Below are 21,279 nucleotides of genomic sequence, written 5' to 3' on the forward strand. Positions count from 1 at the left end.
GCCTTTTATATGCACCCGATACACGAGCGGTATCAAGTCTAGCAACAATAAACAACATGCAGTATCGCGTCTTCTAACTTTCATCCCATGGGATATGTTATAAATTATTTTCTTTATTGTCGATAGACATGATAGCAACAATACTAATATTGTATTAGTATAAACTTTTAGAGCAATGACAATTTTTTTTAAATATGTTCAAATAAGTAAAAACTATATTCAAAATGAACCAAAAGAAATGAACAAAATATTAACCAAGTAAAAGTTGAATGTCTGATACTACGAACGAATACGGTATTGGCTGTTATATATGGCACACATAATGTAATTACGATTTATTTGAAATTTGACCATTACAAAATTCTAATTAGGCCTACAAAACGTAACAGTCACACACGGTTCTGGCTTAATCGTTGTCGATCTACAATTTGTTCAAATATGGAAAAACTTACATTGTTTTCTGTTAGTTTACCAAGAATAACAGGAACGATGAATGCACCAATACTTGAAAACGTTGTTGCAATTCCAACAATTATTCCAGCATATTTTGAAGATATGTCCAATGAGTTGGTATTTAAACCGGGTGGATTGAATCCAAGCGCACAAAAGGTAATTGAGATTAGAACCATAAATGCTACTAGAGATTCACCAACTTGGGAAATGATAAAGAAACAAACTGCAGCAACTCCAAGATCTAAATAAAAGATAAACATACTATTGATTAAGACACATGAGTAGAGTCTTTGATTGGATTGTGAGTCATACTGCATGGTATTCATAATAGTACTCCATTAAATTATTACGTCATTAAGAGTGCAATTTTGTTATATACGATTGTAGACAGAAAAAAAAAAGAAATAAAGAAAAAAAGAAAGATAAAAAAGGGAAAAAAGAAAGAACGAAAAAAGAAAGAAACTTGGTCAATGTACTTAATAAATAAAATATATAATGTAGTATATCATATTGAAGCATCATAAAAGAAATGAATGAATGAACGAAAGAAAGAAAGAAAAAAAGAAAGAAATAAACAAAGAAAGAAACTTGATCAATTTCCTCAATAAAATAAAAGATATGTATATCATTTTGAAGCATCATACCAATGATAACACACAGTTTTCTTGTATTCAAAATGCTCAATATATTACGGCGAATGATAAAGTCAGCACAGGCAGCAGAAAGCAGAACAACTGGAAGTCTGGCTATGGCAGGGATTGATGTCAGAATACCAGTCTAAAGTAAGTAAATAAAATACAATGATAATAATGTGTAATAATGTAATCTGGTTAATAGTCTTCGTTCCAATTCTCAGAATCGTCTTGCTCCTGCTAAAGTGAAGACCGTCTCATATTGTCATTGGAATTATCTTATGCAGCTCCTATGTTTTGGAATTCTCTTCCAAACTGCATTAAAGATGCACAGTCGGTAGCTCTTTTTTAGAAGTTTCTAAAGACATACTTGTTCAAAAAAGCATAATTAATCCCTTTTTTCTCCTTTTCCATGCCACCTAGATTGTTTTAGATCTAGTTTAAGTAGGTAGGGAAGGAGGCACCTGAGTCCGGTATGACCGAGACACAACTGCTGCTGACCGGGGTTCAATTAGACCGATCCCTGGTTAGCGACGTGGTCGTATCCCCTTACTTCGGTTTGGGTTTTTTTTGCATGGTTGGAATGATTGTTTAGTATCAAGTAATTAAATCAAAATTGATGTAAAGAGTTAAATCACGCCTTAAAGTTTCCTGCTGTAACTGTGATGTAGGGCCATATCCAACATGTCATGTGTCACCTGACAACGTTTGTAAGGCACATCCATTGCATAAGTGTTAAGTTAATATTTTAATTATCTAGTCATCGGTCAATTACTTTATACTTTCCAAAACGACACACAACCCATTGTTTATTGTATTATAATCTCTCACTCTAGTTATCGATTTCCACTGTTCACAGAGTGAACATTTCAAGCTGTTAAATCATTCCACATTTTTAATTTAATTTGAATCATTCTTAGAGTGAAGAAAGAATGCTCTTTTATTAGTTTAAACTATTTCACACCGAACACCGCGTGACATTTTCACTCGTTCACTAGAAGCAAGAATATTAAATGAAATATTATAAAAAAAACTTACAGATTTTGCATCAAATCCTAAAATGGATGAGATGAAAATGGGTATTTCTGTTATACTGAAGTACCACGCGGCGTCGAAAGCTACATAGCCAATCACAATAGCCCACACCGCAGAGGACGTGAATATAGCCTTCCAAGGAACTGATGAATACTATGATATACAAATATACAATTATATTTTTTATAGTTTCAAAATAAGTTTGTATGAATTTTTTGATTGTTTTTTTCGGTAGTTCAATATTAATGCATTTCTCCAACGTACAACATTTGGTACTGGACGCTCTAAGACTTGGTTCCCACTAGCGATGCAACTCAACCTACACAGCGTAAGAATATGTGTTTCCTCGCCCCGAAATCAAACTTTGTCGCCGGTTCATTTAGGACCAGCAATACTAATGAACATTTAATTCTCAGTTTCGTAAATATTGAGCTTGGATTCCTTAAATTATATTTGGAATATGGCTAATGTTTAGGAAACAAAATATTAGAAATTAATGAGGGCAGCAAACCATATATTTAAAAGTAAAAATGTAAATTCGAATTTTATGAAGGTCATAATTATATTTTTCACCATAATTGAATGCTTTAGAATGACGCACTTTTTTTATAAAACAATAAAACAACTGCGGCCTACAGCCTAATTACCATATTGGTATAATAACATTTTGTTTTATATTCTCAATAATACACTGTAACAGTGAACTGTGGGCAATGACAGTTTCAATTCTAGAGAATAATAGGTATTAGGTGGTAGGAGAAAATAAAAAAAAAAGATTTGTATAAAAGAATAGATGAGTGGAGTAAGGAAGTAAAGAAAAGAAGGCTGACATTGTATAATCATAATGCTCCGATTAAACGAAAACACACAAGCGAGGATTGCACTCAGATAGGCTCAACGAAATACTTAAATACCAAAAAAAAGAAGGAAGACCGATCAGAACGTACAGAGTGGCGAATGCAATGGACGCGCAATCGAAAAGGCAAGAGAGGAAGGCTGGCCGCCGCCGAGAGAAAAGTTTTTTTATTTAACAAATGATTTATAAAAACAACGTAGGCTAGGCCAACATCACGCGCAATGTCTAATGACGAATAGCGTTTAGGGTGATTACAGTAACACACCGTAACATTAGTTCTTTCTTCAGATGACATAAACAGTTCTAACTCCTTTTTTGTAATAAACGGGTCAGTATTTGGCGTTTCATAAACAAGTGTTGTCCATACTACCAATCCTACTAACCCGAACACGCCTGTAATAATCAAGAAATAGTACAAAGTTGTAAGGAACAAAATAAAAATATCTAACGTAAATACATAATGCATTTTTTTACTGTTAATATTATGGTTAGCGCAATCATGTTGCACAATTAGCGCTTTACTAACTCGTGACCAAATTATGGTCGGTGCAAAGTTTGATTGACAAATTGACCCTCCGAATATGAGCGTGGCAAAAAGTCAATGGAAATCACAATTCAAATTTGTTTTTGCCTGACTCACTAATTGAAGTCACGGAAGACATGTAGGGAAAAAAATTATTCGTTTGAATAATTTTATGTTTGATATTATTATTCTCAACTTTTGTTATTTTGATTTATTTTAATTTAGGGCTTGCAATTTTTTTTATCCTATTCCTATCTCTGAATTTTTTATTTTTATTTGCTTGTTATGGAGATTTGGTTTGAGTTATACATTATATATCTATTTTAATGAATGCTTGTCTGTTTAGTATTACCCTGTTTATGTATTTTTATAAAATGCAATTATGCGTATAACTTTTATTTTTCAAAATTTTCTGTCTTTGTAAAGCGCATTGAGGCTTTCAGCATAATGCGCTATATCAAGTACCAGTTATTATTATTATTATTATTATAACGATTCTTTTGTTTTGTTTTATTGCTTTTGGTGTCTGTGTACCAGTTACAAAAATACAATTTTGAAAAAAACAAACAATGATATATGATATCTATTATTCAAATTATTTTATATTTGTAATTATTATTGAGGCAAAAGGATAAAGCATAAGCTATTTCATTCACTATCCTTCTTAAAGATGGCAATCCTGTTCACATGTCAAACATATAATACACAAGATGCTCATAGAAAAAGAAAAAGAGAAAAGCTCCTGAATATGATATAACAGGATTTGAACCCATAACCCTTGGATTGGTAGCCGAGCATCATAACCACCAATCCATAGATAAACTATTATTACTGTAAAACGAACTAAACATGAACAATTACTTAAACGACAGACAAAACAAAATTACGTTAGCATACTATACGTATAAAATGACACCGGCCAACCACCAAGTTCATATGCTGTGCAAAGCCAACCGGACAGATGACTTGAAACGATTGTTGAAAGTGTTACCCCTGTGTAAAAATAGAAATTGAGAAAGATTAAGTTATGGTAAATGTACAGTATCAACATAGATAGATACTCGGCTACAAATTCTAGGGCCTTTGGTTCAAATCCTATCAGATGTCAAATATCAGACGCCAGGATTTTGTTCTCATGACAGAACAACTCCACTCCCAAGACTTGTAATAAGACTTTGTTCGTGTAGAGAGCATATTGTGTATGTTTGTATATGGCCTCTACAGGACTTATCTTCAAACTGTCACAAAATAAAAAATAAAATGTTGTAAAATAGACCAAGGGAATTATAAAAAAAGGTATTTGTTACATTTTTTCGTGCACCAAGGAGGTCGGCAGCCATTTTAAATATGGCCACCATTTGTATTGGAATAATTTACTATTTACTTCAAACCAAAACAACCTCATATTATAAAAATGTTGACTTGCCATTGTATATTATAGACACCATAATACTCCGTTCTTCATGAACTGTCCATTTTCCTAATAAAACGTAGATAGCAGAAAAAGCCACTCCCTAGAAATAAAGAATTAAATGTACCCATATATAAGGTCAAGGGTTAAGAACAGAATACGAATTAAATTAGGCTGGAATGAAAGTTTATTATAACCAATATTCAAGAAATCCATAGCATTAACAAACAATCAGGGGCTGACATATTATAATCAAAACATCACGACGTTACAAACAATTGTCGAGTTATATACTTGCTATGTTTTGTATGAAGTATTAAAAAAGTTTATATAAACCATACAAAATAACAGCAAAAAAATAACGGAAGGAGCTAGTCTACCGTAGGCACATAGCAAACAATATCCCGCAACTAGGCCCTACCTATTTAGTTTTCCTTACTCTTCTCAAAGTCTAATCTGCCAAATAGTAAGTAAGTAAAAAAGAATGCATATTTATCAAATCAAAAAGATTGATATTCTAGGTTTTTTGTGTATTTGTGTATTTATTCCTACCTGTACTGCTCCGTCTAAAACACGCACTGCAATCAGTAGATTGATACTGACCTCTGTAGCAATTGGAACCAACGCTGTCAGAATACACTCACAAAGTAGCACTAGTCCCAGGGCTTTTTTACCGCCTATACAGCAGGAAAACCAGCCTCCTGGGATCGGCGTAATTATGTAACCAATGTAGAAAGCACTCAACACCGTTTGCTGAGTCATTTCATCCCAATTATATGTTGGTATCTATAGTAAAACATACCATATAATGTTAAAATAAAGGTTTTTTTTGTATTATTTAGACATTTAAAAACAAAGCATAAGTTTGATTTTAGGCTGTTTTTTTGGTTCTCGTATAGTCTTTATGACAAACTTTATTTTGTAAACTTGAGTTAACTTTCAGTTTAGACAAGAAAACTTTCTAAAGTTTGACAGTGTAAACTGCAGACCACGAGTTCTGTAGACGTTAAGCCATGCAGCTTCTCGGCAAACTATTTTCTGATGTTTGTGAACCCCGACAACCAAAGCAGTTTTGCAGTTGATGTGATTCTTTAGTTAAACAAAATGACAGGAACGGTAGTTTAAAGAACTTCACGAAACAGTTACAACAGTTTATAAATACAGGTTGGTAAACATTTGTTTGTAGACTCCGAATCTGCCACTGTTGGACAAGTGTATGTTGCCTGTCTACACTCGCTTGGATTTCTGAGATCACAGACTTCAGTTCTATCAAGAAAGTGCTTAATAGGTTTTGGATCTCAGACGTCATGAACAATAATACAATTTCGTCATTAAGTTATGATACTCAAAATTCTCCTATTTTAAGTTCTGTCTACTTTATGTGACAAACAAATGTGACGTGTTCATATATGGGCACGATGAAGTCGTACCACTGCTATATTTGGGCACATCAAAGTTGTTTTTTGTCAAACATTTTAATTACTATTGCTTTAGGTGCCTAATTCTGGCCCGTAGCCAGGGGGGGTTTTTATGGTTCCCCCCCCCCCCTATACAGCGAACCCCCCTTAACCGACTGCGAACTCCCATCCCCGACATGCCCAATACCTCACCCTCATCTCTGAATCCTCTAAATACGTGCCCCACACAGCTAGTACAAAAGGTTATTCGTAAATTGGAAAATTCGTAAACTCGTTCTTGAATAACTCGATACATTCTTCGCTGTATGAGCGTACGTCGAGCGATACGTGTCTGTAAATTTCCAAGAGTTGCAAATGAATTGCCATCCTGGTTCAGACCTATGGAGTTGTACGCCGCGTACAATACGAAAGCAAACGCCGCAGGTCTGAACCTTTAAATCCCTGGATGTAATATAATATTGACGCGTGTATCGTACTGATACAGTGCAGTGAGCTGGTGCGCGAACGTTCGTACAAAGGACACCGCCAGACAAACGCGTACCTATTGTTTAGATCACGGCAGTCAGCAGCATGCATAAAGTAGGCCTATTCTGTAAATCTTCTAATTGTAACCCTGGGTTATTATTCTTTGATTGTTTTTTAAGGGTGGGTAACTATTAGAAGGGGGATTACTATTAGAATAGTTGGTTACTATTACTCATCTTAAATTAGGCACCTGAAAATAGTAACCCACCTCAACTATTCCGGTCAGCAAATCATAGCAAAATAATAAAACAGTACGAATATTTGTTTGAACTGAACTTTATTTTATAAACTCAAAAACATTCAATCCTCCCCACTCCCAAGATCAACATGCATTATCTCCTTATTTTCAAAATACGGCTGCATCATAAACGACCAGTCTTTAATTCATAATGTAATTTTGTCAATAGTTTTTGTGACTCTAATATTAACCCCATGTGGGTTACTATTAGAATAGTGGATTATTATTATAGATTGACTTATAAAGTGGGTTACTATTAGAAGGATGGTTACTATTAAAGTGTGGGTTACTATTAGAAGATTTACGGTATCATAGCCTTCCGACGGACATAAAAAATGTGTGGCTATGAAGTATAGTACGTGTATTATCATCATAGAGGATTATAGTGAATATTAATATATTACACTGTTATATCTATGGTATCATGTACATGTACTGTAGTTTACATTATAGCATCTGTATCAATATCATCTATTTACATTGATTAATATTTAATTTCCTCAACAAATTGCTGTAAATAAATATAGGTAGAGCTATAATAAGCATTGAATTTGCCTTCTCACACAAAGTTCATATTGAACTTGAAAACAAAATACCGAGTGAATGATCATAACAATCGGCGATTAAATAGTCCACGTGTGTGAGGAGGAGAAAAAAAGTACGAATACGATCGTTTTGCTCATTGGTAGCATGCTGCATGAGAGTGTCTTTTCCGACCAATTAGAGGTGCCATTTATCATGAATGTTATGTGCGAGAGTACCATTTCCGGCCATCTAGGGGTGTCATTTAACAAAATTCTCCCCCCTCAGGGGTCGGGAGGGGGGGGGGATGGGGTGGCGGTTCAGTGTCCCAAATACTTAGTGTCCGAACCCCCCCTTGACAGATCCTGGCTACGGCCCTGTAATTGTTCAAAACATGTTTTACTCCTCTGAGTATACATTTTGTATTCAATGTGAATATTCAAATATGTGCTATAGTTAATTATTATAGCAGATTTAAAGTTACTGGTAGTATGGCATACTTACAGAGGTGTCGTACAATTGATTATCATTACTGCTACAGTTTGTTGTGTTTTCTCGGCGGCGTACCATAGCTATCATCGCAATACTCATGTTGATTCTTGTGCAGTATAACAAGAACTTTATTACGGCACACATACCTATGGAAGGCCATAATCATGTTGAAGTACATATTGAGAGATAATCATTTTTTGTTCTAATAAATCACGAGTCATAATTTGTCAAACACATGTCAAAATAAGCTGTCTAAAGCTTTGTCTACACTATTAAACTCTATGTGTGACAACAAAATGTAATGTGTCCACCATGTCATATCACTACCATATTTGGCCACGTCATACCTTTTTTCTCAAACTAGTTTGATAGTGTAGACAGAGCTTAACGTGCCGTCTAATTATTATTTTAGTAAACAATTATTATAATAAATAGAATGTGCATCAATCTACTAATACTAATTAATTTGAAATAGCAAAACTCCAATTCATGTATTAGGACCGATTAATACAATTTATTATTGTAATACATAATAGGCCTACATATAAATGATTGTTTCCAGAAAAGTCAATGATTAACATGTAACTTTACCACGGAGAAAAAAGAATTTAGTTTCAAATCCTTCGTGTAGGGCTATATGGGAGACATAATGTTATATACCAACCCCTTTTTATCAAAACCTACGCATCACTGACTCAATGGGGTGATGGACTATTTAGATATGGCATTCATATTAAGCCTACCTTTTCAAAAAGGTTCAATAGTAGGCATACAACAAATCCTATTCATTATAACTGTTTGTAAAGAATGTCACACATCTGTAGGTTTACATATATACACAATACTTTATTTTATATTCATGATTTAAGCCAAATTGTTGGGAGTTTGGACATGAGTAATGGAAGACCCTGCCAAAGGATTTTGCCATATCTGTATATACAACTTCGCATTGACCCTTTGCATTTATCGCATCATACGCATGTGACAACAGAACAGACAAATTGGTTTCACAAGACCTTCCTGGGTAAAATGGATGGTCACTAATAACTGGTGATATATGATTAAACATTTGGTCATGTACAATTTTTTAGAAAAACTTTAGAAATAGTAGGCAACAACGACGAAACGAAACCGGTCTATAAGTGCGTACATTTAACCTACAGTATTTGGATTACGTTTCTTTTCTCTAAAAGATGATTCTTTAGATTTCAGTGCAATATAAAGTTCATTATCAAACCAGGGTGGGAGATTTCTCTTAACTTTGAAATCAGGGACGAGATCTTTAACAGTAGCAAAAATAAAATCAAGAAATCACTTACTATTCTACAAAACTGGTAAAACCTTTATTTCAGTTTTATTGAATTATTATAAGGCAGCAATAGTTGATGTGAGAGGTTCAGAAACACTACGTCTAAAGCTTTCAATTCCATTATTATAATATAAAAGGTATTATTGACTTATTTATTACTACATTCTGTAGGTCTGTACTGAAACCACCCATTGTATTTCATTAGAACCCTGTGAAATACTAATTTGAATAGGCCTGTGAATAGTGTTATACATACCAGCTACAAGAAACCTCTTCATATTATCCAGTTAATCCACTTAAATACATAAAAAAGAAACGAGTGTTACTTACAATTCCCCTTCAATTTGTTTCAATTGGGGGGGGGGGGGGGGGGTGTCTAGAAAACTAATATCTAGAAAACTAAGACATAAGATATCTTAGTTTTCTAGATCTAGAAAACTAAGATATCTTATAAGTTTTCTAGACCTTAGTTTTCTAAACACACATCATCGGATCTAGGAAACTAAAATATCTTAGGTCTTAGTTTTCAAGACACCCATGAAATAATGTCTAATTTCTACATTGCAAAAACAACACAGTAATAAAATAATACAGTTATTAAAACTTATAATAAACCAATTTTGTTTCTGAATAAACCTGACCTACCTGTATTGATTGTGTTACAACTAAGCTGAAGGACAACAGAACAATAAAGCTAGTAATGATAAATCACTGTAACCAAATAAATATCTTTCCATTTCAATTGACGCGGCCCTCTATAGGAGGATTTTTTGTATTTAGTATAAATATGGTAAGCAATAAAATGAAAACAAAACCGACGCAGCGGTGACATGACAAAATAAAGAAAAAGTATAAAGCATTCTTCACCTTAAGAAATATAGGAGGAATTTGCGAATCAATGGTAATATCGTAAATAATTAAAAAAATATTCAAGGTATAAATCGTATGCGCAGTCTGATCGATCTATTGGCATGTATGCGTCGAGGATTCATCGACAAAGAAGTTGTTTTTATTTCATAGAATCGGACCACATAAAGTTTATTTTCTGACGGCTTTGAATTTATTTATTTAAGAATTTCCTGAAATGTAATTTTTATATTTGAAATATTGTAATTATTATTCCACAAAATTCATAAATTGAAAGGTAGTTAATCTATTCTTTTTGATGCATTTCTGCCGTGTACCGTTGTGAAGTCCTTTAGAAAGGTGTACTTTGTTTTACCACAATTAGTCCATTGGCTGGAAGGGGTTACCGTGCCCCCGCCCCCTATCATTTTCTTTCCACGGGCATATAAAGTACAAAAATGTGTTAACAAGAAAAATATAGGGATGCATTGTATGTACTTGCGTCGTCTGTAATGATCATCAGTGTTCTATCTTCAAATATTTTTGGGGTAGGGGGTAACATTTATCCTAACAACCCAAGAATCAATTAGATTATATTGGTACCATTGTGTAAAATCTTATAACATTTAAATAAAATTAATCGGATGATTATGAAGGTCAGTAGAAGAAAAATGCAAAGTAGTAGAAAATGCAAATTTTTGCCAAAATATAGATAAATTTCAACATAGTATCTACAATTTTCAATATTTTTTATCTTAATTGTGTTTTACACTCTATATGCCCGTGGGTAGAAAATAATGCTAAAGAAGTTTAACGGTGGGGTTGGGGGGGGGGGGGGGGGTACTGGGGTGCACGGTAACCCTTTCCAGCCCATGGACTAAATATTTATACCATGGACCCCAACAATTAATATTTATTAATATTATTAGAATATATTTTCTGTCCGTAGACTATTGTAGTTTACCTCCGCCGAGGAGGCATATGTAGTGGATCGCGTGTGTTTGTCTGTTTGTTTGTTAGTTAGTTTGTTAGCAGGATTACTAAAAAAGCAAGATCTTTACCAGAATGAAAATACACACATTTTTGTACAAGAAGCAAGAGTTATAATTTGTGATTTATAATTTTAAAACATAATTTGATGTACAGGATTTTTGATACGAGTAGTTTTAAAAACCTATTTCTTTTCAAATTCACCTGTTTGTTTATGCGTTCCTGTTAGTCAACTGTAACTATTATTAGTTGAAAGGCTGGTTACATAACCTTTACACCAAACTCGCATACACATGCTTGTAGTGAAATTAGCCTAAATCACACACAGCATTTAGACACGCACCGTGTACGTTAGATACAATAAAATCAGCACAAAATCATTCTTATTAAAAGTTTTGGAAAACATCATCGCAGCATAGATTGATACTCCCGCAATTTATGGACATGGTAGATAGTGTGACAACTTGTGATTTCTGTTGTTGTTATATTGTACACTATTACAGTATCTAATCATAACACACCAGTAAACTGAACAAGTAAATGATAACAATCCGTATATTGATTAGATTGAGATATTAAACTTTGAGTTGTGTTTTTACTAACATAATAACATAATTTCTATGTTTTTTCTTAAACAAGTAAATGATAACAATCCGTATATTGATTAGATTGAGATATTAAACTTTGAGTTGTGTTTTTACTAACATAATAACATAATTTCTATGTTTTTTCTTAAAACAAATGATAATAAATGATATTTGACTTGACTAGCAAATTCAATTGATTTTTATAAAGCCGTTTTTATTATTATTATTATAAATATGACGCGTGTACTTATAATGTCTTTTTATAAACCATACCTAAATATTTTCTTAAAATAGAAACTACGAATATTGTTTATTTGCCGATGATAAGCATTGTGTTTTATAGGGACATTACGCAATTACAGAAGGGTAGGTGATCGTGCGAGAGACAACAACGTTGTCTCGCGGTAATGTTAGTCAGGTTTAGAAGAGTGAGTGCCATGTCAAAATGTTTTACATATTGTACAGCTTCACTGTGATCTTTGGTACCTTTGTATTTCACTGCAATATCTCAATGACATCAGGTAGGATGAAACACTTTTGTTCTTAAAATATTTATGTCAAGACTTCCTCCGTGAAATTAACAAATAAGCGCCGTGGTGGCCAATTAAATGCGATGTGACCACGTAATTTGTGAACAAATAATGATATAATAGTTATTATTTTTTAGATGTAATTTAGTCCACAACATTTGCATACCAGATTAATGGGAATAAACATTTTTGCTTTTCTCTGTTTATAAAATTATTAAAAGACAGTTTAAAGATTCATACGAAACTACAAGAAATTAAGTACCTATGGGTCATGCTTCTTTATCCAGTTAGTTATAGTATTAGTTTATTTCTATACGCATTTCTTTTTTTCATATACACTTCCTATTTATTAGGTAAATCCTGTATGCGATCTGCAATTTTTGAGAACCAACGGAATTTGTTGAAATCAAACGATTCGGTATTTTCTACTACTAGAACAAGAAGTGCAACTCGATGTTCTCTGTTGTGTCTGAGTCTTACTCCTGACTGCCAATCATTTCGCTATGACATCACATCAAAATCATGTGAATTATCTGGGCGTTTGGGATTGGAAAAAACAAGCAGTCACCGGGCGTATACATTACGGCCAGCAGTACGTATTTCTGGTGTTATAACATGAATACAAATGTTTTGTTGTAAAACTTGATTTGTAAAGGTTGCTGCATAGAGAAAATATATATTTGCTGATAGTGCAACAAACATAATCGACGATGCTTTAATTGGATCATCATCAATATACATTGAATTATGCCTTCTCTCTCATTATTAATTGGAATAAGATTTTATAGATCACTGTTATGTTGTTGATATTCTTGCTTATTTACTAGGTGAAAGATTGCCAGGATATTTTGGGAAGCGGTGGAAGCGGATTATACCCAATTGCCAAGACTGGTAGAAACGCATTGCTTGTGTACTGTGATATGGATACAGACGAAGGAGGATGGACGGTAAATCTACATTTTTATAGATTTTGTTTACGTAGGCCTAATAAAAGGGCATGTATATAGTCATTGTTATGCAGGCCTAGCATCTAGATTTGGCTATACATGTAAAAACTATTTTTTTTTTAAAGCAGACAATCAATATTCAATATCTTATTTTTATTTGTAGGACTTATCTAAACAGCTGTAGGTTACGTGTACTAAAACAAATTATTACACGTTAAAACAATTGCATACAAAGGAGCCCTATCGTTTTTTTAAATACTATGTACACTGTATTCTAGGTTTTTCAGCGGCGTGAGGATGGTTCACTGAATTTTTATCGGTATTGGGAAGAATATAAAAATGGTTTTGGAAATGTGTGCGGTGAGTTCTGGCTGGGAAATTACAATATACATGAGATGACGTCATCTGGAAAGTACAACCTTCGAATTGATATGAAAACGGTTTCTGGTGAAGCATACTATACAGTATACGACAACTTCAGCATCAGTAATGAAGATGATGACTACACCTTGGATTTCGGCGATATACTAAACGGCAACACGGGTAAGTGTAGAGACAAGCATGTCGTGGTTGAAAGTGTCAGTTTAATGCACCTTTGGCAAACTTTTTTCGTTTAATTAATTAATTAATTCGTGTTTCTCAAGTTGTTTTTCACTTTAACCAGTTTCGACAGATTCTACTTAGGTATATGAAAAAAACACAACCAATGGTTTCACACATTTTTCATTGCGAAACTGTTTGATAACTTAGTGGAAAACAGGTTTTAAAAGAATTTTCATCAAATAATAAAGCGTTAAACATCTAAAGGACTGTTTCTCCTGACTATAATGTCAATAATACTCGTGTTACCAACTAAGACATAGACTGGAATGGACTTTAAAGATTCCAATGCTCTTAAATATTTGACTATGACATTAAAGCCAAAACACATCAGAATGTGATTATGCTTGTCAACAATCATGTTAGATCATGAAATACACTACTACTGTTACTGTTACTGCTGGTGCTGCTGCCGATACCGTTGCCGCTACCGCTACCACTACCACCACTACTGCTACGATGACGACGTTACCCAACATTTAAAATAAAATGAATGTTTTTAGAAAATTTCGTTATTCATTTCTTTCCTAAACAGTTGATGTGATGATATATCATCGAGGGCAAGGTTTTACGACACGTGATGTAGATAACGACAAAAAAGGTGGTAATACAAATTGTGCTGAACAACATGAAGGCGCCTGGTGGTTTTCCTATTGTTACAAATGTCATTTAAATGGAAAGTATGGATCTACATTTGAGTGCTACACTGGAAGTAGTACGAGGGAAAAGCTGAGATGGTCAGAAATGAAAATAAAGCGTAACTAGTAGTAGTAAAAAAAATAGAAACCTAAACACAGTTATTCTCCCTTCTCTTGTCTTATCATGAAATTATAGTATGAATAAGCGCTGTAAACTCATGTCACTAAATACTCACAGAACATGATAAAAGAAATGAAATGCATGTGTTTATTTTGTGTTAATAACCGTATGAATGGATTGAAGTTTTACTTGGTATTAATAATTGTATGTATATCAGTGGTAGCTGGCTCATTTGTATTAAATACATCGATATATTTTGCTTAAGCTTTCTTCTAATTATAAGCGGAGGTCCAAGTGCCAAGAAGAGGCTTCGCTAATGTGTCCCATTGCCACCTCTCTATACACTAAGCACACCAAGTTTTTAGTCGCGTGCATGCAACGCGACTCTATAGCTCACTATGTCGGATGGTCGATCGGTCGGTAAACACTAACTCAAATTTGAGCAAGCGACTACAGCCATGTTTCTGGCCTTGTTTTGTTAGCTTACACCCTTAGAAAAAATAATTCAGCCGTTGCAAATTTACTGCGGTCATCTTCAAATCCAAGATGGCGTTCAAAATGGCTACCATTTCAAATTACAAACCTATTATTGTTCGTAACTCAATAAATATTATATGTATTTTATTAAACATTATATCGAGGGATAGCTATTTCATTTCATTTCATTTATTTTTGTCTCCATAAAAATACAATATAAAAAAACGTGGAAAAAGAACAAGAAGACATTATTATTTGTATTTAATCTAATAGAACTTGAGCACTTTTAATATGCGTCTAAAAATTCTTACTATATCACTTATTTCATCCTCTTCACAATCAGAACATAGTAGTTCAACTAGTACATCCACAAATATGTACATACCAACCCAGTGAATAGATATCCATGATCCATGATTTTCTGGATTATCCAAACACTTTGTCTGTGCACCAAAAGGCCATATTATTGCATTGCCATCATTAAAATGATTCAAAAAGAGATGATTAACTCTGACTTTTGTTGTTTCACAACTTCCAGACACTATTCTGTGAAGATTTTGGTCGTCATTGCCTTTTGTAGTCTCTCGACTATATATATTATATGCTAACCATTGTTAATGTTATGCTAAAATATGGTCAATAAATGTTTCTTGAATTGAATTGAATTGAAATGTTTTGATTATCTCTATACGTGACCACCAGGATTTGACCACTAGGATTGATTCCTGATTCCTCTTTCGAAAAAAGGAAGACATAATCATTTACAGTGAATCATTCAAAGCATTGCTTTTTTATCTATTAGTTGACATTGACTTGGTTCTATTAGTCTCCAACCCAATAATGATTTTTGATGTTCCATTAATTTTAACTTTTAGTCTATTGTTTATAATACTGTACTATGTAATGTTTTAATTATTATGAATAAGCTTGAATTGTAATGAAAACATTTAGGTGTTTACGTTTGTTAGATAGAGGCATAAAGAATAGAGTCAGATGAGTTTATTCTCCTGACATCATACTGCTAACTTAGAACAGTATTATTTGCAATATATAATTTATTATTTATTTTAGAGTATTATAATGCATTTAAAATAACTAGAGGTTTCGCTCTCTTCGCTCGCACACCCTCTACAGTAGTAGTGGATGCACCCGAATGGTCCTCGAAAACATGACCAACGCCTCTGGAACAATTGGTAATAATGTAAATAATATAACAGTATATACGTAAAATATACATATTATATTATTATATATATTATCTGAACGTTACACACAGGAGGAAACCGTTAATAGGGGTCATCAATCACTGAAATAGTCTCTAACGTGACTGTAAGAGACCAAAAGCATAGTTCATCAAAGTGGGTGACAGTGAGCTGTGCTTTAACATTTGTATCACAATATACCATGACAACAGCATCTTGTTAATTTTGGAACAAAATGATTAAACAACAACTTTCGTAGCCTACTTATATATCGGTCGTAGTAGACACCATTTATAATTATAAATAGAGCAAGCAACAGAAATAAACGATAATATAAGCAGCAAAGGTGTTTCCCAGGTAGGCCTACCGAGCCTCCTATATTAACATTGAATCGCACCTAAATTTGATTAAATGATTAATAAATAGCATAAATAATTAGTTCAATTAGCCTCCTATAGTAACATTGAATCGCACCTAAATTTGATAAAATAATTAAAAAATAGCATAAATAATTAGTTAAACTACCAAAAACAAATTATATTTCACGTAAAGTAAATGCCTTTATAAGTGATTAGTTGAATATCTAAAACAAATAAATTGTAGTTCACGATTCAGTTGAATCACTAAAATCGCATTGTAGTTCACGTAAAAGTAAAGGCCTTCAATAATAGTTAAATTACTAAAACAAATTGTAGTTCACGTAATGTAAATGCATTTAATCAATATAATTGATTAGTTGAATATCTAAAACAAAATTAATTGCAGTAGGCCAGTTCTTCACGATACGTTGAACAACTAAAATATTTGTATTTAATATTGAATGTCGCCACCAACGGCCATTTTGCCGGAAGTGACGGACCCGGAAGCCAGTTGAACAACAGCGCGAGTGTGTGAAAATAACCCTGTGATATCCACGAATTTCGATAGGTAACGCTAAATGTTGTCGTTGTAAAAGACAAAAATGTAACAATAGCGTAACACTGTTAAAAACTAATGTTATCAAATCTACGTTTCGCGGTACATCTTAGATAGATAAGGTAGGTATCCAAGGCGGAGATTTATACCGAAGTTTTTCCATTGTGCTCGCCTATGTTATGTCAGAATTACCCATAATTTATATATAGATGTGCACTAAAAAAAAAAAGAAATTCCATAACTTTACTGATCAAATAATGTGATTACATTTATGACCATCGATCTCTTAGTTTGAAAAATATCAACTGGTGTAATGATGATTGTGCTCTTTTGATTGCATTTGATTGATTGATGTCTTAACAGAATGATATAACATCACATTTTGTGTTAAATGTTTTAGTTTGTATTTGGTTTTATAGGCAAATTTTGTGATTGGTCAATACAGACCTTTAATTGCGAAAGCCCCAGTGGTCTTTTTCTCATTCTCAGAGATTTCCTCATTTTTATCGTTTCAAATTAATTAAATTTCAGTATATCACGGGCGGTTTAGAATTAATGTTCTTTACCTGATGTGTTTATATATATTATTATATAAGTATCTCTTTGGAGATCCCGCTTCGTGAATAAAAATACTGAATAGATGAGGGCGTATCAATTTGATCTCTGGTGCGCGTGCGTACAATTGAGGCCTAGTGCTGTTCCGCCGTACCACGCCGAGAATGTCATAGAATCGCAGCTATCCAATCGAGTTTGAACAATACCATGAAAGCCCCAGTGGTCATATGGTTAGGACAACTGCATATCAAGCAGACGGTCCGAGTTCTCATTCTCACAGATTTCCCCATCTTTATCGTTTCAAATTAATTATATATATACTGTATATGCATAAAAATAACATGCATAGAAATAAATTCTAATCCGCCCATATAATTATATATATAAATATATATATATAAACAAATCAGGCAAAGAACATTAATTCTAAACCGCCCGGTGATATACTGAAATTTAATTAATTAATTTGAAACGATAAAGATGAGGAAATCTGTGAGAATGAGAAAAAGTCGCCCCAACCGAGACTCGAACTCGGACCGCCTGCTTGATATGCAGATGTCCTAACCATTAGACCACTGGGGCTTTCATGGTATTGTTCGAACTCGATTGGATAACGACTCTTTAACATTCTCGGCGTGGTACGGCGGAACAGCACTAGTCCTCAGTTGTACGCACGCGCACCAGAGATCAAATTGATACGCCCTCATCTTACAGTATTTTTATTCACGAGGCGGGATCTCCGAAGAGATACTTTTATATATATAAACAAATCAGGCAAAGAACATTAATTCTAAACCGCCCGGTGATATACTGAAATTTAATTAATTAATTTGAAACGATAAAGATGAGGAAATCTGTGAGAATGAGAAAAAGTCGCCCCAACCGAGACTCGAACTCGGACCGCCTGCTTGATATGCAGATGTCCTAACCATTAGACCACTGGGGCTTTCATGGTATTGTTCGAACTCGATTGGATAACGACTCTTTAACATTCTCGGCGTGGTACGGCGGAACAGCACTAGTCCTCAGTTGTACGCACGCGCACCAGAGATCAAATTGATACGCCCTCATCTTACAGTATTTTTATTCACGAGGCGGGATCTCCGAAGAGATACTTTTATATATATAAACAAATCAGGCAAAGAACATTAATTCTAAACCGCCCGGTGATATACTGAAATTTAATTAATTAATTTGAAACGATAAAGATGAGGAAATCTGTGAGAATGAGAAAAAGTCGCCCCAACCGAGACTCGAACTCGGACCGCCTGCTTGATATGCAGATGTCCTAACCATTAGACCACTGGGGCTTTCATGGTATTGTTCGAACTCGATTGGATAACGACTCTTTAACATTCTCGGCGTGGTACGGCGGAACAGCACTAGTCCTCAGTTGTACGCACGCGCACCAGAGATCAAATTGATACGCCCTCATCTTACAGTATTTTTATTCACGAGGCGGGATCTCCGAAGAGATACTTTTATATATATAAACAAATCAGGCAAAGAACATTAATTCTAAACCGCCCGGTGATATACTGAAATTTAATTAATTAATTTGAAACGATAAAGATGAGGAAATCTGTGAGAATGAGAAAAAGTCGCCCCAACCGAGACTCGAACTCGGACCGCCTGCTTGATATGCAGATGTCCTAACCATTAGACCACTGGGGCTTTCATGGTATTGTTCGAACTCGATTGGATAACGACTCTTTAACATTCTCGGCGTGGTACGGCGGAACAGCACTAGTCCTCAGTTGTACGCACGCGCACCAGAGATCAAATTGATACGCCCTCATCTTACAGTATTTTTATTCACGAGGCGGGATCTCCGAAGAGATACTTTTATATATATAAACAAATCAGGCAAAGAACATTAATTCTAAACCGCCCGGTGATATACTGAAATTTAATTAATTAATTTGAAACGATAAAGATGAGGAAATCTGTGAGAATGAGAAAAAGTCGCCCCAACCGAGACTCGAACTCGGACCGCCTGCTTGATATGCAGATGTCCTAACCATTAGACCACTCGGGCTTTCATGGTATTGTTCGAACTCGATTGGATAACGACTCTTTAACATTCTCGGCGTGGTACGGCGGAACAGCACTAGTCCTCAGTTGTACGCACGCGCACCAGAGATCAAATTGATACGCCCTCATCTTACAGTATTTTTATTCACGAGGCGGGATCTCCGAAGAGATACTTTTATATATATAAACAAATCAGGCAAAGAACATTAATTCTAAACCGCCCGGTGATATACTGAAATTTAATTAATTAATTTGAAACGATAAAGATGAGGAAATCTGTGAGAATGAGAAAAAGTCGCCCCAACCGAGACTCGAACTCGGACCGCCTGCTTGATATGCAGATGTCCTAACCATTAGACCACTCGGGCTTTCATGGTATTGTTCGAACTCGATTGGATAACGACTCTTTAACATTCTCGGCGTGGTACGGCGGAACAGCACTAGTCCTCAGTTGTACGCACGCGCACCAGAGATCAAATTGATACGCCCTCATCTTACAGTATTTTTATTCACGAGGCGGGATCTCCGAAGAGATACTTTTATATATATAAACAAATCAGGCAAAGAACATTAATTCTAAACCGCCCGGTGATATACTGAAATTTAATTAATTAATTTGAAACGATAAAGATGAGGAAATCTGTGAGAATGAGAAAAAGTCGCCCCAACCGAGACTCGAACTCGGACCGCCTGCTTGATATGCAGATGTCCTAACCATTAGACCACTGGGGCTTTCATGGTATTGTTCGAACTCGATTGGATAACGACTCTTTAACATTCTCGGCGTGGTACGGCGGAACAGCACTAGTCCTCAGTTGTACGCACGCGCACCAGAGATCAAATTGATACGCCCTCATCTTACAGTATTTTTATTCACGAGGCGGGATCTCCGAAGAGATACTTTTATATATATAAACAAATCAGGCAAAGAACATTAATTCTAAACCGCCCGGTGATATACTGAAATTTAATTAATTAATTTGAAACGATAAAGATGAGGAAATCTGTGAGAATGAGAAAAAGTCGCCCCAACCGAGACTCGAACTCGGACCGCCTGCTTGATATGCAGATGTCCTAACCATTAGACCACTGGGGCTTTCATGGTATTGTTCGAACTCGATTGGATAACGACTCTTTAACATTCTCGGCGTGGTACGGCGGAACAGCACTAGTCCTCAGTTGTACGCACGCGCACCAGAGATCAAATTGATACGCCCTCATCTTACAGTATTTTTATTCACGAGGCGGGATCTCCGAAGAGATACTTTTATAAATATAAACAAATCAGGCAAAGAACATTAATTCTAAACCACCCGGTGATATACTGAAATTTAATTAATTAATTTGAAACGATAAAGATGAGGAAATCTGTGAGAATGAGAAAAAGTCGCCCCAACCGAGACTCGAACTCGGACCGCCTGCT

The 21,279-nt window shown here is 34.6% G+C and overlaps 2 protein-coding genes across 3 annotated transcripts in view; one reads left to right on the plus strand and one right to left on the minus strand.

Moving 5' to 3' along the window:
* Window positions 1-21,279, minus strand: part of LOC144836169 (sialin-like) — a 31,604-nt gene that overhangs the window by 910 nt on the left and 9,415 nt on the right. Inside the window, exons 1-10 of one of the 2 annotated variants that reach the window (XM_078691395.1) lie at window positions 10,060-10,078; window positions 9,671-9,709; window positions 8,118-8,251; window positions 5,463-5,696; window positions 4,926-5,013; window positions 4,397-4,492; window positions 3,242-3,369; window positions 2,124-2,273; window positions 1,098-1,230; window positions 453-694 (exon numbers count right to left, since the gene is read on the minus strand). In XM_078691395.1, coding sequence (XP_078547521.1) covers window positions 453-694; window positions 1,098-1,230; window positions 2,124-2,273; window positions 3,242-3,369; window positions 4,397-4,492; window positions 4,926-5,013; window positions 5,463-5,696; window positions 8,118-8,251; window positions 9,671-9,692 — 1,227 coding nt within the window. In that variant the 5' untranslated portion in view covers window positions 9,693-9,709; window positions 10,060-10,078. Of the gene's footprint in view, window positions 1-452; window positions 695-1,097; window positions 1,231-2,123; window positions 2,274-3,241; window positions 3,370-4,396; window positions 4,493-4,925; window positions 5,014-5,462; window positions 5,697-8,117; window positions 8,252-9,670; window positions 9,710-10,059; window positions 10,079-21,279 lie in introns of those variants that run through there. The other variant, XM_078691396.1, reaches the window with a different exon arrangement.
* LOC144836173 (fibrinogen-like protein A) lies at window positions 12,204-15,179 on the plus strand. Its single transcript, XM_078691400.1, has 5 exons — window positions 12,204-12,358; window positions 12,721-12,959; window positions 13,195-13,314; window positions 13,593-13,857; window positions 14,450-15,179. Exons 1-5 carry the CDS (start codon window positions 12,283-12,285, stop codon window positions 14,677-14,679), a joined length of 930 nt encoding a protein of 309 aa, XP_078547526.1. The 5' UTR covers window positions 12,204-12,282; the 3' UTR covers window positions 14,680-15,179.

The sequence above is a fragment of the Antedon bifida genome, chromosome 2 (assembly GCF_963402885.1).
Source record: "Antedon bifida chromosome 2, ecAntBifi1.1, whole genome shotgun sequence".
NCBI lineage: Eukaryota > Metazoa > Echinodermata > Crinoidea > Comatulida > Antedonidae > Antedon > Antedon bifida.